The sequence below is a fragment of the Mustela erminea genome, chromosome 3, assembly GCF_009829155.1.
Source record: "Mustela erminea isolate mMusErm1 chromosome 3, mMusErm1.Pri, whole genome shotgun sequence".
Taxonomy (NCBI): Eukaryota; Metazoa; Chordata; class Mammalia; order Carnivora; family Mustelidae; genus Mustela; species Mustela erminea.
The window spans coordinates 135,248,804-135,261,290 of record NC_045616.1 but is presented as its reverse complement, the minus strand read 5'-3'; the positions used below and the strand labels follow the sequence as shown (position 1 = coordinate 135,261,290).

Here is a 12,487-nt window from a genome sequence, read left to right as displayed (position 1 = left end):
TTCCTAAGGTACAGGTGATCTAATGCTCAGCCACCTAAGAGTCTAAACATTCTCTAATCCTCTACAATGCTTTGCTCATAATTACAATCTGTTTATATTTGTCTCCATAGCAATTAGTAACAGATTCAAACAAACAGCAAAGAATACATCTGAATGACTGAACATAAAACTTGAACCCTGTTCACTGCCCAGCAGAAATAAAAGAATCTAAAACGGGGAAGTGAGGTTAGCAGTGACCTCAAATTCCACCTATGGCAGAAACAGACACTTTGTTCAGAAACACTACAGAGAGCCCTTATTACATTGAAAACCGTAAAGGCTAGTTTTTTAATAGAAATATCTATTTGTAAAGGCACATCACATTTAAAATATTCTTTTGTTAACTGTCCGAAGAAATGAACAAATTTGTATATTAAAAAGAGGAAGAAAACCTAATGATGGTGCTTCTCTTATTCAAGTTAGTTCTAAAATTCTGAAACTTCAAAAATTCTAAAAATTAAGAAATCATGTCCCACCTGCAACAGATTACAACTGCTTTTGGATCTCCTTGAAGCAATAATATGCTAGCCAGTACAACAGCCCTATGATGTGCAGTAATATACCGTAACAGTGAACAAAATTACACATACAATTGTGATTCATAATGGTTCTTTATTTGATCCAAGAAAAATGGAGTCAGTTTGACAAGGTGTTTCCCTAATTAGCAGCTGAATAAACTCTGGTCTATTTACAGCTGTATTTTACTTTGATAAGGCTGATAGTGATGGGAGAACAAAAGGCATTCGAGATACCATTACTTCTTTCATTCTACCAAGATTAAGACATCTATAACATTTACTAAAGATTATCATTTACCACTGCTATAAAGTTAAATTTCACTAGGAATACAAATCACCTTAAAACATATATTATAAATTATAAGAAAAATAACCTCTTCATCAAATGAATCCCAGATGGCAGTAACGATCACTTCCTTATTTTTCCCCCTTACCATTTATGTTCAGTTGATTTTTTCTCCATACATGACTCCAGTGGTTCTTCCCTTGGACACTGAACCTCTCCTGTGGAATGCTGTTAAAATTAATAGTACCAAAAAAGAAAAGGGGTCATATAAATAGGTATTATTGTCTTAGGTGTCCTGAGTGTCACATTAGCCACTCACCTGGGTAAAAACAGTCTAAAGGTAAGTGAAAAACCAAGCATTAAATGAATTCCCAGTACTGCTCTAATCAGATTTTTAACTGTGTGAACTGCCTTTGGCCTGTCACCCTGAGAAACTGAGCATATAAAAATACAGAGATAAATGATGTCAGTGGAAATTATTTACCCTACATTCAAAAATAACCTGTAAATTACATATATCCATCATTACCTGATTAATAAGTACGTTCTGAAAACAACTATAGACAAGAAAAACTAATCCCTTTTGAAGGAATTTTTTTAATAGTTAGAAATGTCCATGTTCCAACTGAAAATGCAGTGTAGTTTTGAGAACACAAATAGTGCATTAAAGTGGTAGATGTACAAAAACTATTCTACAGCTAAATTAAACATTTTGCATATAGAATACCTCTAATATTTTAAGTTAATTCACTATAGCAGTTTATGAAATAAAAATTTCATTGCCTGAAATCATTAGACATCTTACTAATGATGGAATTTCAGTGAAAGAAAAATGCTGCATGGCCTGGATATTCTCTACAACCCACAGCACATTTTTAAAAAGATAACAGCCTTGGCTGGATGATTAAATAAAAACACTTAAGTATAATTTAAATAACATTATCCACTACTTATTGACTTACTTCTTCTAAATGCTGTGGTAAAGTCTGCAGGTTAACAGCAATATTGGAACTTTTAAGACTTCCAACAGGCTCTTTGGTACCTTCTATAGGGAAAAAAGGAGAAAGAGAAGAGTGACAATTTGAAAAAAATCAGTTTAGGGGCACCTGGGTGGCTCAGTTGGTTAAGCATCTGCCTTCAGCTCAGGTCATGATCCCAGGATCCTGGCATCAAGTCCCTCATTTGCTCCTTGCAAAGGGGGGGGGAAGTCTGCTTCTCCCTCCTTCTCTCTACCCTTCCCTGCTGTTCATGCTCTCTCCATCTCTCTCTTTCTACCTCTCTATTAAATAAATACATACAATCTTTAAAAAAAAAGAAAAGAAAAGAAAAGAAATCAGTTTACTTTTTAGAAGGTTCAGGAATATTACAGGAAACAAGTATAATGGCAGAAATATTTTCTATCCTCCTTATAAAAAGTTTTTAAATTAAATTCAATTAATTAACATATAGTTAATTAACATATAGTTAATTACTTCTTTCATTCTACTATTCAAATAACATATAGTGTATTACTAGTTTCAGAGGTAGAGGTCAGTGATTCATCAGCCTTTTTTTTTTAAAAGATTTTATTTATTTATTTGACAGACATAGAGAGAGGGAACACAAGCAGGAGGAGTGGGAGAGGAAGAAGCAGGCTTCCTGCTAAGCAGGGAGCCCAATGTGGGGCTTGATTCCAGGATCCTGGGATCATGACCTGAGCTGAAGGCAGACACTTAATAACTAAGCCACCCAGGCACCCCTCATCAGTCTTATATAACACCCAGTGTTCATTATATCACATGCTGTCCTTACCGTCCATCACCCAGTTACCCTCCTTCCCCCCAACCCCACCAGCAACCTGTTTGTCTCCTGTGATTGAGAGTCTCTTATGGCTTGTCTCCCTCTCTATTTCATCTTGTTTTATTCCCCCGCCTTGCCTCCCATGATCCTGTTTTGTTTCTTAGGCTCCACGTATGAGAGAGATCATATGGTAATTGTCTCTCTCTGATTGACTTATTTCACTCAGCACAATACCATTCAATTCCATCCACATCAGTGTAAATGGTTAAGTATTCATCCTTTCTAATGGCTGAGTAATATTCCATTGTGTGTGTGTGCGCGCGCGCGTACCATATCTTCTTTATCCATTCATCTGTTGATGGACATCTGGGCTCTTTCCATAGTTTGGTCATTGTGGACATTGCTGCTATAAACATTGGAGGGCGGGTACCCCTTCAGATCACCACAATTGTATCTTAGGGCTAAATACCTAGTAGTGCAATTGCTGGGTCGAAGGTAGCTCTATTTTCATCTTTTTGAGGAACTTCAATACTCTTTTCCAGAGTGGCTACACAACAGACTGCATTCCTACCAACAGTAAAAGAGGGTTCTGCTTTCTCTGCATCTTTGCCACACTGTTGCTTCCTGACCTGTTAATTTTAGCCATTCTGACTGGTGTGAGGTAGTCTCTCATTGTGGTTTTGATTTGTATTTCCCTGATGCCAAATGATATTGAGCACTCATAGAATGGGAAAAGATATTTGCAAATGTCTTTACAGATAAAGGGCTAGCATCCAAAATCTTTGAAGAACTTATCAAACTCAACACCTAAAGAACAAATAATCCAATCAAGAAAAGGGCAGAAGACATGAACAGACATTTCTCTGAAGAAGACATACAAATGGTCAACAGACATATAAAAATGTTTTTTAAAAAACACCAGGAGAGGAGGGGGGTGCCTGGGTGTCTCAGTGGGTTAAAGCCTCTGCCTTCGGCTCAGGTTATGATCCCAGGATCCTGGGATCGAGCCCCACGTCGGGCTCTCTGCTCACCGGGGGAGCCTGTTTCCCCTCCTCTCTCTCTGCCTGCTTCTCTGCTTGCTTGTACTCTCTCTCTCTCTGTCAAATAAATAAATAAAATCTTTAAAAAAAAAAATAAAAATAAAAACACCAGGAGATAACCCCTCTTCATTAAATGAATCCCAGATAAGACTTGAGTGACCTCATGTCAGTGTGTTTAACTCCAATCAAAGCTCTGAAAGTTTCTGTTTTATCAAAGACTTCCAAGGAAAGTTTCATAGAATTGGTTCACAAAAATTAAGAGGCCCATGATAGTTATATAACCAAGGCAAAAGAATTGTAAATTAAGGTTATGAGGTAATGCATTCAACATTTCATAAATATTGCACTTTTTAAAAAAGATTTGTTTATTTTATGCAGGGAAAGGGACAGAAAGAATCTCGAGCAGACTGCCCATCAAGCATAGAACCTGCCAATGGCCCTGAGGCCACAAACTGAGCCAAAACCAAGAGTTGTATGCTTAACCAACTGAGCCACACAGGACCAAGAGGTCTCTTTTAACTTTTGGATTTAGGTAATTGTAAACATCCTAATTTAAATATATGACTAAATAAATTATCTCAGATAATCATTCCCCAACTTAAAATTAATAAAAGTCAAAAAGATTAGCCAAATGAACTGACCTTCATAGTCTGATAGGTGTATTTCCATTTCCTCTTGGTTAAATGTTTTTACTTCTAAAAGATCCTCATCAATATCTATAAGTTCTTTTTCAGTATCATCAGTATCAGAAATAATCTCATCTTTGGTTTCTTTTACTTCAGGATTATATGCTTCGGTTGGCATTCTACTGACAAAAATAAAGCAGCTAGAATTCTAAGTCATTCTTAGAAAAAAAAAGCTTGCTTTCAATTGATCCCATTTACTGAAAAGGAACATTAGGTTTCATATTTATTGTGTTCTGTTTTTTAACCATGTGTGGTACATAGTAGAAGCTCAATAAAATGTTGTTCAACGAATGACTAAACATCCCCATTTTTATTTACTCAAGTAACATAATCAGTCTATGAAATCTGCCATTCTCACAAAGGAATCTCCCTGCTATTAAAGTTTCAATCTTGTTATTCAAAGATATATTGCTTCATATGTAAAAATGGATGAAATGATTAGCTCAACTTCCTCTGACACAGGAAATTAACATAATAAGAGAGGATCTCTCAGAATGAGAATTAGCTCCTCTCTCAGAAGATATAAGCTAGACCAACAGGGAAAAAAATATTTTACAATGAATTGTTAAAGCACTACAGAAAGTACTCTCTTCCTCCTTCTCCACAGCTCCAAGAAATGTTCATTTCTTTATCTTTCAAGGGTTCGATTCTTGCCATTAAGCCCAAACAACATCAAATGGATATCATCCACTGAAAAGGAATGTATAATCAAAAACTTACTTCAAGATACTTTGATGAGACTCATTTTGATCATTTCTTTCCTCAGTCTGATCTTGAGTGGCTACTGTGACAGAACAGCCAGCATCTGTTTTGCAATCACTCTCTATGCTGGGTACATTCTGAGACTGACAGTAATGATTCTCTAGCACCTAAAAACAAACCATTTCCATTAGTTAGAATTCACAATTGAATCCCCTACTTTTCTTTCTTTTTTTTTTTAAAAGATTTTATTTATTTATTTGACAGAGAGAGAGAGAGAGCATAAGTAGGCAGAGAAGCTAGCAGAGATAAAGGAGAGAGCCCAATGTGGGGCTCGATCCCAGGATCCTGAGATCATGACCCCAAGCTGAAGGCAGAGACTTAACCCACTGAGCCACCTAGGCGCCCCTGAGTCCCCTACTTTTCATTATATTTTTAGAGGCACCCCAGAATGAAGGCACCTCAAAATAGAACAAATGTGGTTCTTTCTTTCTCTCCCCACTAAAGAAAACAAGAAAATAAAATGAAATGAAAGAAGACAAATATAGAATTAGAATGAGTGGAGGTAAGTCAACCAAGATGGTGACAATAGGAGGTTTCTGAATTCCCCTCCTCCCACAGACACACTGAATGTACAACTACACACAAAGCAATTAATGCTGAAAGAAATCTAGTTACTACCTGATGGATTCCTACATATCAAACAAATGAGAAAATATCCCCACAGAGATACATAGAAAACAATGAGACACACTCACCATAAAGCCTACTGAAGCACAGTACCCTATAAGCAGGAGGGAACTCCCAACCTCACTCTGAGGAGTGAGGTTCAGACTCCACACTGAGCACTCTAACTTTTAAGATGCCCACTTGAGGGAGGGCCTCCAAAACACTAAGCTCTGAAAGCCAGTGAGGGTTGCATCCATAAGTCCCACAGGACCATAGCAAACAAAGCAGCGTCTATTAACAGGAACATGAGCACTCCTTGCAGCTATCCCCAAAAGGCTCAGGTGAAAACACCCATCTCCCAGTCTTCCCCTGGAAGGAATCCAGCTGCATACTTCTAGGGGCTAACTATGATACCAAGGAGACTGGGATGTTGATGGACAATTCCCCTGCTTTCTCTTTCTAGTCCATTTCAAGTCACCAGTATCTCCCTGCAAGCAGCTTGCACACACATTTGGGTGCCCCAGCTTTTGCAGCTGCTGCCTGAAGGAAAGGTCCCCAGATCACCTGTCTCTGACAACCAACTGAACTTGCGTTTATGAGTTCCAAAGGAATGTAACGAAGAAAGAAGAACCCCTGTAGCTATTTACCTGGGCCTCACAGAGTGAGCAAAAACACCCATCTTCCATCTTCCATCTTCTCTTACCTACATATTTTGCCACATGCTGCCTGAGAGTGTAATTTCTAGTCACTGTGTACCTACATGCTAAATGTGACCTACACCTCTGGGACACTGATAGGTCTTGGTTACCCCCAATTACTGGGAACCACTAAGAACAAAGAAGAAGACTTAGACCATCACAAAGATTTCAGAGCCAAACAAAAGCTCAGGTGAAGCTAATTGATGAGGTTTATCTCCTACATGAGACCACTCTATCCAACCTGGGAGGTGTGACTGTTTTATTTAATGGACAGAAACCAACATAGAATGTCAAGTAAAATCAAGAAACAGGAATATGTTCCAAACAAATGAACAAGATAAACCTCTAGAAACAGATCTGAATGAAATGGAAATAATGATATATCCTGAGAGAGATTCAAAATCATGGTCACAGAGGTCAGGGGATGAACAAAGTGAAAATTTAAGTGATGCATGAACAAAGAGAATTTCAACAAAGAGAAAATACAAAAAGTATCAAACAGAAATAACAGAGCTAAAGAATATAATTGAACTGAAAAATTCAATGGAGAGCTTTAAAGGCAGATTGGATCAAGTGGAAGAAAGGATCAAAAAACTCAAAGACAGGGCAGTGGAATTCATCCAATCAGAGGAGAAAAAAGAAAAAAAATTAAAAGAATGAACATAACTTAAGGGACTTATGGGATAGTAGCCCCAGAGGAAGGGGAAAGAGAAAGGAGCAGAAAGCTTATTCCAAGAAATAATAACTGAAAACTTCTAAAATCTGAGGAAAGAAATAGACATTGAGATCCAGGAAGCCAAGAGTTCTAAATAATATAAATTCAAAGAGACCTACACTGAGGCACCATGGGGCTTAATCCCATGACCCTGAGCTGATGACCTGAGCCTAAATCAAGAGTCAGACACTCAAGTGATGAGCCACTTAGATGCCCCTATTTTTTTTTAATCATGTCTTTTTTTAAGTTTTTATTAAATTCTAGTTAGTTAACATTCAGTATAATATTGGTTTCAGGAGTAGAATTTAGTGATTTATCATCTATATACAATGCCCAGTGTTCATCACAAGTGCCCTCCTTAACACCCATCATGCATTTAACTCATCTCCTGTCCACTTCCCCTCCAGCAACCCACAGTTTGTTCTCTATAGTTAAGAGTGTGTTATGGTTTGTCTCTCTCTCTTTTTTTCCCCTTCCCCTATATCTATCTGTTTTGTTTCTTAAATTTCATGTATGAGTTAAATCACATGGTATTTGTCTTTCTCTAACTAACTTTGGTTAACACAATATGTTCTAGCTCTGATCCATGTCATTGAAAATTCAAGATTTCATTCTTTTTTATGGCTGAGTACTATCCCATTGTATGTATATTCCACATCTTCTTTTTATATTTTATTTATTTATTTGACAGACAGAGATCACAAGTTGGCAGAGAGGCAGACAGAGAGAGAAGAGGAAGCAGGCTCCCCGCCTGGGCAGAAAGCCCTTTGCAGGGCTCAATCCCAGGATCCCGGGACCATGCCCCCCACATCTTCTTTATCCAGTCATTAGTCAATGAACATTTGGGCTCTTTCTATAATTTGGCTATTGTTGATAATGATGCTATAAACATCAGGGTGCATGTGCCCTTTGAATCAGTATATTTGTATCCTTTAGACAAATTCCTGTAGTGTAATTGCTGAGTTGTTGGACAGCTTTATTTTTAACTTTTCGACGAACCTCCCTACTGTTCTCCAGAGTGCTGCAACAGCTTGCATTCATATGCATAGTCTAAGAGGGTTCCTTCCTCTGCATTCTTACCAACATCTATTGTTTCCTGTGCTAATTTTAGCCATTCTGACAGGTATGAGGTAGTATTTCATCATGGTTTTCATTTGTATTTACCCAATGATGAATGATGTTGAACGTTTTTTCACATGTCTGTTAGCCATCTAGATGTCTTCTTTGGAAAAATGTCTGTTCAAGTCTTCTGCCCATTTCTTGCTTGGATTATCTGTTCTTTGTGTGTTGACTTTGATACGTTCTTTATATACTTTGGATATTAACCCTTCATCAGCTCTGTCATTTGCATATATGTTCTCCCATTCAGCAGGTTGCCTTTTAGTTTTGTTGGTGGTTTCCTTTGCTGTGCAGAAGGTTTTTATCTTGATGAAGTCCCAATAGTTCATTTTGCCTTTGTTTCCCTTGCTTCCAAAAATGTGTCTAGTAGAAGCTGCTGCAGCTGAGGTCAAAGAGGGTGCTGCCTATGTTCTTCTCTAAAATTTCGATGGATACCTGTCTCACATTTTGGTCTTTCATCCATTTTGAATTTATTTATTTTTTTGTATGGTGTAATAAAGTGGTCCAGTTTCATTCATCTGCATGTAGCTGCCCAGTTTTCCCAACTATTTGTTGAAGAGACTATCTTTTCTTTCATTGGATATTCTTTCCTTCTTTGTTGAAGATTAGTTGACCATATAACTGTGGGCCCATTTCTGGGCTTTCTATTCTGTTCCATTGATCCATGCATCTGTTTCTGTGTCAGTACCATACTGTCTTGATTAGATCTTTGTTATATAGCTTGAAATCTAAAATTGTGGTGACTCCAGCTTTCAAAATTGCTTGGGCTATTCACAGTCTTTAGGGTTCCATACAAATTTTAGAATTCTTTGTTCTAGCTCTGTGGGAAAATGCTGTTGGTATTTTAATAGGGATTTCATAAAATGTGTAGATTGCTATGAGTAATACAGACATTTTAACAATATTTGTTCTTCCAACCCATAAGTATGGAATGTTTTTCCATTTCTTTGTGTCATCTTCAATTTCTTTCATAAATGTTCTATGGTCTTCAGAATACAGATCTTTTACCTCTTTGGTTAGGTTTCTTCTTAGCTAGCTTATGGTTTTAGTGCAATTGTAAATGGAATTGATTCCTTGATTTCTCTTTCTGCCACTTCATTATTGTTGTATAGAAATGCAACAGACGTCTGTGCATTGATTTTATACCCTGCAACTTTGCTGAATTCCTGTATCAGTTCTAGTAATTTTTTGGTGGAGTCTTTTGGGTTTTCTATACAGAGCATCATGTCATTTGTGAATAGTGAAAGTTTCACTTCTTCCTTATCAATGTGGATGCCTTTCCTTTCTTTTTGTTGTCTGATTACTTAAGCTAGGACTTCCAGATCTATGTCAAACAACACTGGTGAGAGTAGACATCCCTGTCTTGTTCCTGACCATAGCAGAAAAGCTCTGCTTTTTCCCCCAGGGAGGATGATAACTGTGGGTCTTTCATATATGTCCTTATGATATTGAGGTGTATTCCCTCTATCTCTACTTTGTTGAGGGTTTTTATTAAGAATGGGTACCTGGGCACCTCTGTGGCTCAGGTGGGTGAGCATCCAACTCTTGATTTCAGCTCAGGTCATAATCTCAAGATTGTGAGATCAAGCCCCTCATTGGGCTCTATGCTGAGTAGGAAGTCTGCTCGAGATTCTCTCCCTCTGTCTCTGCTCCTCTCCCCACTAGTGCTTTCTCTCTAAAATACATAAATCTTAAAAAAAAAATTTTCTAAGAAAAAAGAGAATGGGTGTTGTACTTTGTCAAATGCTTTTTCTGCATCTACTGAGAGGATCTTACGGTTCTTACCCTTTCTTTTATTAATGTGGTGTATCATGTTGATTGATTTGTGAATATTGAACCATACCTGCAGTCCAGGAATAAATCCCACTTGATCATGGTGAATAATTCTCTTAATGTGCTATTGACTTTGATTTGCTAGTATCTTGTTGAGAATTTCTGCACTGATGTTCATCACGGACACTGGCCCATAATTCTCCCTTTTTAGTGAGGTCTTTGGTTTGGAAATCAAGGTAATGTTGGTCTTACAGAATGACTGGAAGTTTTCTTTCCATTTCTGTTTTTTGGAACAGTTTGAGAAGAATAAGCATTACTCTTCTTTAAATGTTTGGTAGAATTCCCCTGGGAAGCCATCTGGCCCTGGACTTTTGTTGTTGGGAGACTTTTAAAAATAATTAATTAATTAATTAATTAAAGAGGGAAGGGGAGGAGCAGAGGCAAAGGCAGGGAATCTTAAGCAGGCTCCACCCCCAGTGCAGAACCTAACGCCGGGTTTGATCTCACAACCCTGAGATCATGACCTGGGCTGAAATCAAGAGTCTGACACTTAACTGACTGAGCTACCCATGTGCCACTGTTGGGAGATTTTGGTTACTGAATAATTTATTGAGTGAATAATTTATTTGCTGGTTATACATCTGTTCAAATTTTCTATTTCTTCCTATTTCCATTTTAGTAGTTATATGTTTCTAGGAATGTATCCATTTCTTCCAGATTGCTTAATTTGTTGGCATATAATTAATTGCTCATAATAGTCACTTATAATTGTATTTCCATGGTGCTGGTTGTGATCTCTCTCTTACTCATTATTCCATTTAATTGGGTCTTTTCTCTTTCCTTTTTGATAAGTCTGGCTAGGGGCTTATCAATTTTGTTAATTCTTCATACAACCAGCTCCTAGTTTCACTGATCTGTTCTGGTTTTTTGTTTGCTTGTATGCTTCTCTATCATTTATTTTTGCTCTTAGCTTTATTACCATTCTTCTGCTAGATTTAGGCTTCATTTGATGTTTCTTTTCTAGCTACTTTAGGTGAAAGGTTAGGTTGTTTATTTGAGAATTTTCCTGATTGTTGAGGTAGGCCTGTACTACTATGTATTTCCCTCTTACGACTGTTTTGGTCTATCATGTTTTCATTTTCATTTGCTTCCATGTATTTTTTGTATTTCTTCTTTCATTATCTGGTTAACCCATTCATTCTTCAATAGGATGTTTTTTAACTCCCATGAATTTATGGTCTTTCCAATTTTTTTTCTTGTGATATACTTCAACTTTCATAGTATGGTGGTCTGAAAATATGTATGGTATGATCTCAATCTTTTTGAGGCCTGATTTGTGACCCAGTAAGTGATCTATCCTGGAGAACCTTCCATGTTCACTAGAAAAGAATCTGTATTCTGATGCTCTAGGATGCAGTGTTCCAAATACATCTGTTAAGTCCATCTGGTCCAGGGTGTCATTCACAGGCCTTGTTTCCTTGAAGATTTTCTATGCAGATGATCTGTCCATTGCTTTAAGTGGGGTGTTAAAGGCCCCTAATATTATATATTGTTATCAATGAGTTTATTTATGTTGTTACTATTCATTTATATATTTGGGTGTTCCCAAGTTGGGGGGCATAAGTATGTACAATTGTTAGATCTTCTTGTTGGATAGACCCCTTGATTGTGATGTAGTGCCCATTTTCATCTCTTGTTACAATCTTTTGTTTAAAATATAGTTTGTCTGATGGGCATTAAGGAGGGCATGTGACATCCATTAGCATGATAAATGGTACTCTATCCCTCACTTCCAATCTGTAGGTGTCTTTAGGTCTAAAATGAGTCTCTTGTAGGTAGCATATAGATGGGTCTTGGTTTTGTTTTTATTTTTATCTATTCTGAGACTCTACGTCGTTTGACCAGAACATTTAGTCTATTTACATTCCAAGTGATTATTGATAGATAAGAATTTATGCCGTTGTATTAACCATAAAATTGTTCTTCCTGTAGATTGTCTCTGTTCCTTTCTGGTCTTTGTTACTTTTGGTCTTTCTTTCCCACTCAGAGTCCTCTTTAATGTTTCTTGCAGGGCTAATTAAGTGATCACAAACTCCTTTAGTTTTTGTTTGTCTAGGAAATTCTTTATCCCTCGTTCTATTCTGAATGACAGCCTTGCCAGATAGAGTATTCTTGGCTGTATATTTTCCCCATCAGCATGTTGAATATATCATGCCACTCCCTTCTGGCCTGCCAGGTTTCAGTGGAGAGACCTGCTAACCTTATTTGTCTTCTCTTGTACATCAGGATTTTCTTTTCCCTTGCTGCTTTCAGGATTTTTTCCTTACCTCTGTATTTTGCAAATTTTACTATGATATGTCTTGGTGTTGGCTTGCTTCTGTTGATTTTGATTGGAGTATTCTGTCCCTCCTGGATTTGGACGTCTGTTTCCTTCCCCAGATTAGAGACGTTTTCACCTATAATTTG

General features: G+C 37.3%; 1 protein-coding gene across 10 annotated transcripts in view; it reads right to left on the bottom strand.

Moving 5' to 3' along the window:
• Positions 1-12,487, bottom strand: part of CPLANE1 (ciliogenesis and planar polarity effector 1) — a 138,718-nt gene that overhangs the window by 64,013 nt on the left and 62,218 nt on the right. For 9 of the 10 annotated variants that reach the window (XR_004284242.1, XM_032337582.1, XM_032337574.1 and 6 more), the window contains 4 exons: positions 5,069-5,217; positions 4,304-4,470; positions 1,806-1,888; positions 992-1,071 (listed from right to left, as the gene is read on the bottom strand). Coding sequence is in view for 9 of the 10 variants with exons in the window: in XM_032337582.1 (XP_032193473.1) it covers positions 992-1,071; positions 1,806-1,888; positions 4,304-4,470; positions 5,069-5,217 (479 nt within the window). In the remaining variant the exon portion in view is untranslated. The remainder of the gene's footprint in view (positions 1-991; positions 1,072-1,805; positions 1,889-4,303; positions 4,471-5,068; positions 5,218-12,487) is intronic. The other variant, XM_032337577.1, reaches the window with a different exon arrangement.